This window comes from Poecilia reticulata, unplaced genomic scaffold, assembly GCF_904066995.2.
Source record: "Poecilia reticulata unplaced genomic scaffold, P_reticulata-male-v2 Scaffold_147, whole genome shotgun sequence".
Taxonomy (NCBI): Eukaryota; Metazoa; Chordata; class Actinopteri; order Cyprinodontiformes; family Poeciliidae; genus Poecilia; species Poecilia reticulata.
In genome coordinates, this window is record NW_027675245.1 from 17,968 (window position 1) to 28,780 (window position 10,813).

The 10,813-nt window shown below is 59.5% G+C and overlaps 1 protein-coding gene across 1 annotated transcript; it reads left to right on the plus strand.

Moving 5' to 3' along the window:
* Positions 1–2,038: 2,038 nt before the first annotated feature.
* Positions 2,039–4,562, plus strand: LOC145550671 (uncharacterized). The gene is made up of 3 exons (XM_081604488.1): positions 2,039–3,849; positions 3,939–4,187; positions 4,260–4,562. Exons 1-3 carry the CDS (start codon positions 2,536–2,538, stop codon positions 4,545–4,547), a joined length of 1,851 nt encoding a protein of 616 aa, XP_081460614.1. The 5' UTR covers positions 2,039–2,535; the 3' UTR covers positions 4,548–4,562.
* Positions 4,563–10,813: the final 6,251 nt, after the last annotated feature.

Sequence of the window (10,813 nt, forward strand, 5' to 3'; positions counted from 1 at the left end):
CTGCTCCGAACCTCGCGGCTCTGGGACCTCGGAAAACCCAAAACCCCAACCCTAGCCACCTTAGGGTTTCCCAAGGTTCTCGCCTGGCTTTTTATACAGAGTACCGCTTCCGGCTCGGTCCCTACACGAGGGGTCCCGGGCGGTCGGGCGACTGGACCCACGCCGGCAAACCCCCGGACCCGCGGGAGCCCACCGTTCACCTCTGGTGCTTGACCTTTTGGCCTGCAGACCTGCGACATCCGGAAGCATTCCCTTAGGCTCCCATCTGTCTGGCCCGTACCCTCTTAACCAAAGGGCTCCGTAATGGAAACGCGCTACCCTTTTATTCCTGGGAACCTCCCCTACCGGCCCCAATCACACCCGCACCCGACCTGCGCTCTCACAGGATTTTTCAGGCTCAAACACACTCGCAGACATTTGGCAGCATAACACAATCTGGCCTTATGGCGACCCGGTTCTCCGGAACCGGGCCGCCCGAGGCGATACCGGACCCCGGGCTTTCGTTAAGGGGCCCCCGCCCGACCTCTGCTCCGAACCCCGCGGCTCTGGGACCTCGGAAAACCCAAAACCCCAACCCTAGCCACCTTAGGGTTTCCCAAGGTTCTCGCCTGGCTTTTTATACAGAGTACCGCTTCCGGCTCGGTCCCTACACGAGGGGTCCCGTCGACCGACCGCCCGGAGGGCGGTCGGGCGACTGGACCCACGCCGGCAAACCCCCGGACCCGCGGGAGCCCACCGTTCACCTCTGGTGCTTGACCTTTTGGCCTGCAGACCTGCGACATCTGGAAGCATTCCCTTAGGCTCCCATCTGTCTGGCCCGTACCCTCTTAACCAAAGGGCTCCGTAATGGAAACGCGCTACCCTTTTATTCCTGGGAACCTCCCCTACCGGCCCCAATCACACCCGCACCCGACCTGCGCTCTCACAGGATTTTTCAGGCTCAAACACACTCGCAGACATTTGGCAGCAAAACACGATCTCGCCTTATGACCGAATTCACGACCCCACGAGGTCACGGGTCCACCCCTGAACCAGTCCTCCCTCCGTTCACCCGATGCCTCCATATGGCAAAAGCGCTTTCCCAAGGCCCTCCCGGGACCCCGCCCCACCTCTGAGCCCACCCGCACCCGAACTGCGCTCCCACAGCTCTTCTCAGGCTCAAACACACTCGCAGACATTTCGCAGCATAACACAATCTCGCATTATGGCTGGATTAACGACCCCACGAGGTCAAGGGTCGACCCCTCGACCGGTCCTCCTTCCGGTCGACCGATGCCTCCATATGGCAAAAGGGCCCCCCCGCGGCCCCCCCGGGACCCCGCCCCACCTCGGAGCCCACCCCCACCTCAATCCGGCCTTTGGAGACCCTTTCCGTTTCGCCCTCACCCCATATGGCCGGAATGACCCAAACGGCTACACCCCAGCGATCAGAGAAAATGGAAAACACCTGGCTCTTCAAAAACCAATGCTGGAGCTCCCCCAAGTGGGTCTGGAGCCACACTACACGTCCGCCCGAATGGCGAAAGATGAGCCCATATTCCCCATGCAAATGCCGCAGAATGGCTGTGTTGGTGTCCCCTTACTTTTGGAAGCAAGTTGCGCCATGGCGCAGGATTCCAATTCTAATTTTCTGACATTCGGGACTATGGGCTCTTACCCTAACCCTAACCCTAACCCTAACCCTAACCCTAACCCTAACCCTACCCTAACCCTAACCCTAACGGGGCCCTGGCACCGTTCACCGCGGCCCTGGCTCCATTCACCACTTGTAAACATTGGCGGGGCGCCGGCAGTCGCTGCCCTAACTCGTTACTGGAGGCGGGGCGCCAGTAGTCGCGGCCCTGGCTCCATTCACCACTCGCGGCCCTGGCTCCATTCACCACTCGCGGCCCTGGCTCCATTAACCACTCGCGGCCCTGGCTCCATTCACCACTCGCGGCCCTGGCTCCATTCACCACTCGCGGCCCTGGCTCCATTAACCACTCGCGGCCCTGGCTCCATTCACCACTCGCGGCCCTGGCTCCATTAACCACTCGCGGCCCTGGCTCCATTCACCACTCGCGGCCCTGGCTCCATTCACCACTCGCGGCCCTGGCTCCATTCACCACTCGCGGCCCTGGCTCCATTCACCACTCGCGGCCCTGGCTCCATTCACCACTAACACTTTGTCATTTTTCTGTTGTCTGAAAATATTTCTAAGTGTTGGTTGGGAACACTTTGTCATTTTTTTGTCTATCACCCACTTTTCAGACTTTCCTTTATTCTCATTCAGGTAGTGTTTTTCCGCATAAGGTGTTTAAATCCCAATCACTTCTTTTTGTGCCCCTGGTAAGGCATAGAGCTTTCAGAGCAGCCAGAGCAGCTGGGGGCAATCGCGCAATCAGCGCCCTGCCCGCCTGCTGCTGCTGCTGCCGCTGCCGCCGCCTCGCAATCAGGCTCAATAGGACCCAGCTGCCCGTTCCACCCTCGCTGCTGCAAACTTCTCCGGACAACAACGCTTCTGCCGGACGTTTCTACTGCAGGACGTGTGTCCAGATGCCCCAACAACCACGCTGCCCCGTCTGCCAAGGCAAGTTTGCTCAGCTGCCCAAGCATTTAGAGCGTTTTCATTGCATTTTAAACCCTGTTGAACGGAAGATACTAGTAGCCTTCGCCCACAGACGGGTGAACATCCGTGGGATGGCCTGCCCAGTCAGGGCTTGCGGATACTCTGGTCCAAGGGTGGACAGACACCTATCCAGGGTTCACAACCGCCTCGAGCCACAGGTGTTACGCGACCTCCTTCTCCAGCTTCAGTGGCGTTCCACTCTCCGCGCCATCGCAGAGCTTCGCTCCACGGATCCGACCCCGCCGCTGGCATCCGGCCTGGATGCCCAAGACCCGAACAGCAGAGCTCCAGAGTCGCAGGGAGAGGACGCAGACGTGTCGTCGTCTCCTGGCCCCACACAACGCAGGGCGCCACGGCCGCTTTCAAGTACAGACTCTTCTCCTCATGCTGTCACCATGCCTGCTTCTGCTTCTCCGCCTGGTTCACCTGCAGCCACCGGAGCCCCGTCTCCTGCAGCCACCGGAGCCCCGTCTCCTGCAGCTTCTCCGCAGGGCCAGACCGACTCTGATTCCCCTGCAACATCAACCTCCACAAGGCCAGTCAGAGGACTTGCCCTGCTGCCATTTGCTCCAAGGAAGTTTCCACCACCCGTGGAGCGCTACCTTGAAGAGTTCCATTCAGATCTGCGGGGTGCCCTGCCGAGCGCACAGCACAGGATGAACGCACGCTCCAAGCTGGGTCGGGTCCGTAGCTTTCTCTCATTTATTGCACACGGCAGGCAGGTCAACCCCACCTGGAAGTTCCTGGACGACGTGGAACGGGTCCACGCCTTCCCGCAGGCACTGAAGCTGAAGAAAAGAGCCATAACGACTGTTAAAGTTTACCTGGTGAACCTGTCCCAGTTCATGGATTACTTTGCCGCTACACCCCCGCGGGAATGCAGGCTGACCCGGAGACAGATCACCGCCGTCAGCAGAGCGGTCAAGGCTGACCTCCTCCAAATAGCCACCGAGGTGACCCTCCACCAGATCGAAGTTAAGCGCTCCAAGGAACGGCGGACCGTCACCAGAACCCAGCTGAGAACCTGCAAGACCCTGGCCAGGACGACAATCCCTTCCCTGCTAAGAAAGCTGGAGAACCAGCCAACCATCCAGTTGCGGAACCAGTTCTATGGTTACCTAGCTTGCTATCTCTCTGCGGTCTATGGTCACAGAGCAGGGGTCTTGACAAACATGACTGCCGACGAGCTCCAGGAAGCGATTGATGAAGCCCAGGAAGGCGCTCCGGGCTTTGTGATTAATGTAAGTTTCTGGTAGAACCAGACCTGGTAGAACCAGACCTGGGGAACGGGCATGGGAAGCTAATCTAATCTAATCTGATCTCTCCTCAGGTGAGGAGGCACAAGACGAACCGTGCGTTCGGCGCCGCCCAGCTGTTCTTGAGCCATGCCGAGTTCGGGTGGTTCGTACGTTGGATGGGTGTCCGCCGGCTGCTGGAACCACGCTGCAAGCTACTGTTTTTCAGCGCACAACAGACGCGTATAAGACGGCTAAGCAAATACGCGGCGTGTGCATGGAGCTCAATGGGACTTCCGGGCCGTCCCACGGTAACCGATCTAAGGACAGCGGTAGCGACCCACGTGAGTGATCCATTAACGGCTCTGAACTCACCCGCTTTTCTGTTTTTAAATGTATTTTCTGGTTCTACGCAGGCACGGGATGCGCACGGCAGCGAGGTCAGGGGACAACTGTCTAGGGTCATGTGTCATGACACGAGGACCGCGGACCGGTACTATGCCAACCATCTCACCGCGGAGCAATTGGCTGACATCCGGAACGCGTTCGACCGAGCCACAGCACCCCAATCCTCTCCGAGCTCTGGAAGATCCAGGGCCGCTAGTCCTGCCAGTGTACTGGCTACGGATGGTGACTCCTCGGGGGATCTGGCTCCATCAAGCAGTCCTACAGAGACGGAGCCACCCACTGGAACTATTCAATAAAGAATTTAAATGTTTACCGCTAAATCTGCTTTATTATTGGGGTGTTTTGGGGAAAACCTACGGGCAGAGAGAACCATACAACCAGGCCCTCCAGACGAGTAAGTGAAGCCACACTGAAACACACCTCATCGGCCCCAGAAGTACGCAGGCCCTGGAAGTTCGTGCCCCTGGAGAGGTCTGATGACCCAGAGACTGGCAGGAGAGGGGACAGGCCCGCCACACGCCCGAGCGTGACGGGCCCTGGCCGGCCTCGAGAGGCCGGCCAGCCCCCTCTCCATCCTGGAGGGTCAGAGAACCGTAACCAGCAAGGCACCGGCCGAACCTGCGCACACATACTGTGGTCCCCCTCCTCGGACCCCAACCCCCCAGCACACAGGGCCTAGAAGCTCGTGCCCCTAGTGGGGCAGGATCAAACCAGACCAAGGGAGGGAAGGGGGGCCGAGGTCTGCCACACCGGAGTGTGGCAGGCCCACACCGGTCACGGATGACCGACGCTGGCCCCCAATCGCCTCTGAAGGGTCAGAGAACCGGGAAGGGAGAGAGAACCGGGAACCGAAGGGTTGTGGGGGGCGAGCTGAGGCCTGCACCCTCGCCTGGGAACCGGAGGAAGTTCGTGCCCCTGGTATGGCAACGGTCCTTTCGTGGGGGCCCCGGAGGTCGGCCGACAAAAAGGATAGGATCGAGGGGGGAATCTCTTGAATGTCAGTGGGTACCCCTCTCTCACGACGGTCTGAACTTCTCTTCACCACTGGCAGAGTGATCCATCGCTAAGAGCTTTTGTGTGTCTGTTCAGGGAAAGCTCAGAGAATGTGGGTTTGACAAAAGCGACCGACTGGCGCTCGACTCGCCGAGGGCCCCCGCCCGACAGGGCGAAGGTCCGCCGCCGAGGCGAGTCATTGAACCCCCCGTGCCCTCTCCGGGGGAGAGGGGAGAGTTGGGTACCAGCCGGCGCGCGGAGAGCGGCCAGGGCTTAGCCGCGTCCCCGCACTGGGGGTTTTCGGTTCCGAGTTTGGGGCCGTCACCGTAGGTTCGCCGTGCGCTCGGCGCCGCCCCGACGCAGCCTCCAACGCTCGCTCCGCCGTCCGGCCCCGCGAAGCCCTTCGGGGTCGGAGCGACGGTTACGAGCGCTTTGGAGCAGAGGCTGCCGGGCGGCCCCGGAGGGCGCCTTCGGCGGGTGGTCGGCCCCGGACTAAGTCGGTGGAGCCGGTCCGCGACAGATACAAATCCCACCCCCCAAACAGTTAAATGGGGCGGGAAGAGCACAGCCGCGGGCCGGAGCCCGGCGCGGAGAACGGTCGTGCGCCGCGGCGGGCCGGAAGACGGACGGAGCCGAGGCTCCGCCGCTCCCGCCCCGGACGCGACATCCGGCCGCCGAGACCCCCGCGCCGAGGATCTGCTATCAAGTACGGGGGAGGGGGGGAAAAGCGGTGTGAGGGAGACGGGGGGCTCAGGTCGAACCACAACCGCCGAAGCGGCGTGGCCGGCCCCGGCCAGACCCTGAGGACTGGCCGGCCCCGTTTCCCCGCGGCGCTCCCCCCCCCAAGAACCTCGACCCAGCAATTAGTTATGTAGCCACCGAGAGCCAACAAGAGCCACGCGCCGAGAGCGGGGCCTCACTCAAGGCCCCGCAACCCAACGCCGCAGCAGCTCTGGTCTCTCAGTGGCTCAATCTTTTAGACAAGCATATGCTACTAGGCAGGCCGGTGACGGAAGGTTGCTCCGGCGACGCACCGCGTGGGTGCGCGCTTTATCCGGAGGAGAGCCCGCCGACTTCCGGCTCCGAGGCGCGGGGCATGCATCTCGAAAGGTCGTGCGTCGTCAGGGTTTGAGAAACTCTATGATCTCCTGGAGCCACCGCCGCTTGCGGAGGCCGGTTCCACCCCCAAACGATACCCAACTGGAACCGACCGGCGATGGACCAGTGAAAGACGGCTGGGACAGACGGGACGTCTCGGTCTCGCTACCGATGGTACGACCGCGGGCTGGAGCGGGTGGGGTCGGGCATACATGCCTCCAGACCCGCGTCTGCACGGGTCAGGAGACGGGCCTGCAAGGCTGAAGGAACCCTTCGCCGAAGCGCCAATGCTTCAGAGCACCAGGGCCGGCGAGAGCCCTTCATGGCAGGCCACATTTGTACCGTACCACAGACTGTCAGTACCCGGGTCTAGAGGCGAACCTGCAAGGTTGGAGGAACCCTTCGCCGAAGCGCCAGTGCTTGAGAGCACCAGGGCCGGCGGGAGCCCTTCATGGCAGGCCACGTGTGCTGTTCGGTCGGTTGTGTGTGTGTAAGTGTGCGTGGGAGACATCCACTGGAGCTCCAGGACCTCCAGCGGGACCCCGGGCGGACCGGAGTCCGCTCAGAGCACACCGCCTTCGGCCTGGGCCCAGGGTGTCCTTGCCGCTCTGTCCTGCCTTCCACAGAGCTCCGGGGCGAGCCAGAGAACCTCCAGGCCCGTCGGAAGGACCCAGCAGACTCACCGGCCAAATCTGAGACATGTCGGCCAAAGCCCCGGTTCTCCAGAGAAAAGGCAGACTTTTTTTTTTAAAACCGCTCAAAATGCACTAAAATGGGGGAAAAGAGGGCTGAAACCTGCTTAGATAGGCTCGCCAGACATCCAGGTTTCCGAAAATATAATTTTCTAAGACCTCACTTTCCCATTTTTCTTCTAAGTCCCTCTTTTCCAACTCTCTTCTCATATCGTTCCGGCAGTGTTTTGACGGGTAAGGTGACGCAATACCCTCGGCGAGTTTCATGGGCGAAAGTGAAAGTAAAAAAGACCGGACATTTTAGTGTGCACCGGACCTTCCGGTGCTAATATCTCGGTCGTTCTTTGCGGTAGAAGGAAACGGATGGCACGGGGCTGTTCCCCGGACTCCGGACTATCGGGCCATGGTGCGTTTTTACCGAAAAAGTGCATTTTTTTCCGCGAAAGCGGACCGAATGGACCCGCTTTGGCGAAAATCGCTTAAAAATTCGTTAAAAATCGTAGGAAGGTCCTGGAGCAAATCGGACACCACCAGCGCACTCCTGGGACTCGCCCGGTTCCATCGGGGTATGACATGCCAGGGTTCCCGTCCGTTTTGACCGCTTTTTCGGGGGACCGAATGGGACCGCTTTGGCGAAAATCGCTTAAACATTCGTTAAAAATCGTAGGAAGGTCCTGGAGCAAATCGGACACCACCAGCGCACTCCTGGGACTCGCCCGGTTCCATCGGGGTATGACATGCCAGGGTTCCCGTCCGTTTTGACCGCTTTTTCGGGGGACCGAATGGGACCGCTTTGGCGAAAATCGCTTAAAAATTCGTTAAAAATCGGGGGAACGTCCTAGGCGAAATCGGAGACCACCGGGGCACTCCTGGGACTCGCCCGGTTCTTCCAGTATATAGTTTGCCTAGGTTCCGTACGAATTTGAAATCCGGGCCTGGAGCAACAGAGACATACAGGCCTGCAGAACCAGGCTGGGACATCCAGGCAGAGACATCCAGGCCTGCAGAACCAGGCACAGACATCCAGGCAGAGACATCCAGGCCTGCAGAACCAGGCTGGGACATCCAGGCAGAGACATCCAGGCTGGGACATCCAGGCAGAGACATCCAGGCACAGACATCCAGGCAGAGACATCCAGGCACAGACATCCAGGCAGAGACATCCAGGCTGGGACATCCAGGCAGAGACATCCAGGCTGGGACATCCAGGCTGAGACATCCAGGCAGAGACATCCAGGCACAGACATCCAGGCAGAGACATCCAGGCTGGGACATCCAGGCTGGGACATCCAGGCAGAGACATCCAGGCTGGGACATCCAGGCTGAGACATCCAGGCAGAGACATCCAGGCTGGGACATCCAGGCTGAGACATCCAGGCAGACACATCCAGGCTGAGACATCCAGGCAGACACATCCAGGCTGGGACATCCAGGCAGAGACATCCAGGCACAGACATCCAGGCAGAGACATCCAGGCAGAGACATCCAGGCAGAGACATCCAGGCAGAGACATCCAGGCACAGACATCCAGGCAGAGACATCCAGGCCTGGACATCCAGGCAGAGACATCCAGGCCTGGACATCCAGGCACAGACATCCAGGCAGAGACATCCAGGCACAGACATCCAGGCAGAGACATCCAGGCAGAGACATCCAGGCAGACATCCAGGCAGAGACATCCAGGCCTGGACATCCAGGCCTGGACATCCAGGCAGAGACATCCAGGCCTGGACATCCAGGCACAGACATCCAGGCCTGGACATCCAGGCCTGGACATCCAGGCAGAGACATCCAGGCCTGGACATCCAGGCACAGACATCCAGGCAGAGACATCCAGGCCTGGACATCCAGGCACAGACATCCAGGCCTGGACATCCAGGCACAGACATCCAGGCAGAGACATCCAGGCCTGGACATCCAGGCCTTGACCTCCAGGCCCACACCCAGACTTGGCTCCGGGGTCAGACACAGTCTTGGAACCCCCCCCCACCCCCGATAGAACCAGGCTCTCCACACGAGTATGTGAACCCACACTTAAGCACCCCTCCTCGGACTAAACCAAGCAGTACGCAGGCCCTGGAAGCTCGTGCCCCTGGTAAGGCAACTCAGTTTTACGATGTGGCCTTGGGTTGACCGGGGAGAGGCTACCCTCCCCAGCCTCTTCCGGCCGAGCGCCCCCTGTCCGGTCCCTGGATGGGACTTAGACTTTTTCTCGCCATCAACTGAGAACCGGGCCTGCCAGGCCCACCGGCCGAGCACGTGTACCCCACACTTAAGCACCCCCTCCTCGGACTACACCCAGCAGTACGCAGGCCCTGGAAGTTCGTGCCCCTGGTAAGGCAGCAGGACTTAGATTCTGGTAAAAAATGTTGGGTTTCTCCATAGGTTTAACTGGAGAGTGTTCGCTGCGTACCCGAATTTTGCACATCTTCTAACGGCCACCAACAGGGCAATTTTGACCCGATCGAGATGCGGCTTGGCAGCCTTTGCGATCTCGTCTCGGCCTACACACATACCGAATTTTGGAGCTCTAGCATCAAAGCTTGGCCCTTCAGAGCCATGTGCGGTTTTCGGACCCCAGGTCCGGATCGACACAAGGGGGCGTGCCTGAATTGAAAAACCGGTGACATTAGTTCCATGTGGTCGGACTGAACACCCCCACGAAGTTTCAGCTCCGTTGGACCACGTTAAGTGGGTCTCCCTGGTGTTTGAATTTCGTGTTTCCAGAAAAACCGCTCCATTGATTTGAATGGGAAATGGCCGCCCGGAACCATAATTTTCCACATATTCTAACGGCCACCAACAGGGCAATTTTGATCCGATCGCGATGCGGCTTGGCAGCCTTTGCGATCTCGTCTAGCTCTTTAAACGTACCGATTTTTATAGCTCCAGCTACTACGGTTCTTGCTGGGGGGCCGGTGCCGTTTTTAGAAATGGGGGGTCCGGATCGACCCCACAGGGGCGTGCCTGGATTGAACAAGCGGTGGCATACGGTCCATGGGGTCGGACTGAACACCCCCACGAAGTTTCAGCTCTGTGGGACCACGTTAAGTGGTAATGCCACGCGGTTTTATTTCCAGTTACCATAACCCTCCTTATGGTCTGTGGACACTGTCCACTCTTAACGGGGCCCTGGCACCGTTCACCGCGGCCCTGGCTCCATTCACCACTTGTAAACATTGGCGGGGCGCCGGCAGTCGCTGCCCTAACTCGTTACTGGAGGCGGGGCGCCAGTAGTCGCGGCCCTGGCTCCATTCACCACTCGCGGCCCTGGCTCCATTCACCACTCGCGGCCCTGGCTCCATTAACCACTCGCGGCCCTGGCTCCATTCACCACTCGCGGCCCTGGCTCCATTCACCACTCGCGGCCCTGGCTCCATTAACCACTCGCGGCCCTGGCTCCATTCACCACTCGCGGCCCTGGCTCCATTCACCACTCGCGGCCCTGGCTCCATTAACCACTCGCGGCCCTGGCTCCATTCACCACTCGCGGCCCTGGCTCCATTCACCACTCGCGGCCCTGGCTCCATTCACCACTCGCGGCCCTGGCTCCATTCACCACTCGCGGCCCTGGCTCCATTCACCACTAACACTTTGTCATTTTTCTGTTGTCTGAAAATATTTCTAAGTGTTGGTTGGGAACACTTTGTCATTTTTTTTGTCTATCACCCACTTTTCAGACTTTCCTTTATTCTCATTCAGGTAGTGTTTTTCCGCATAAGGTGTTTAAATCCCAATCACTTTTTTGTGCCCCTGGTAGGCATAGAGCTTTCAGAGCA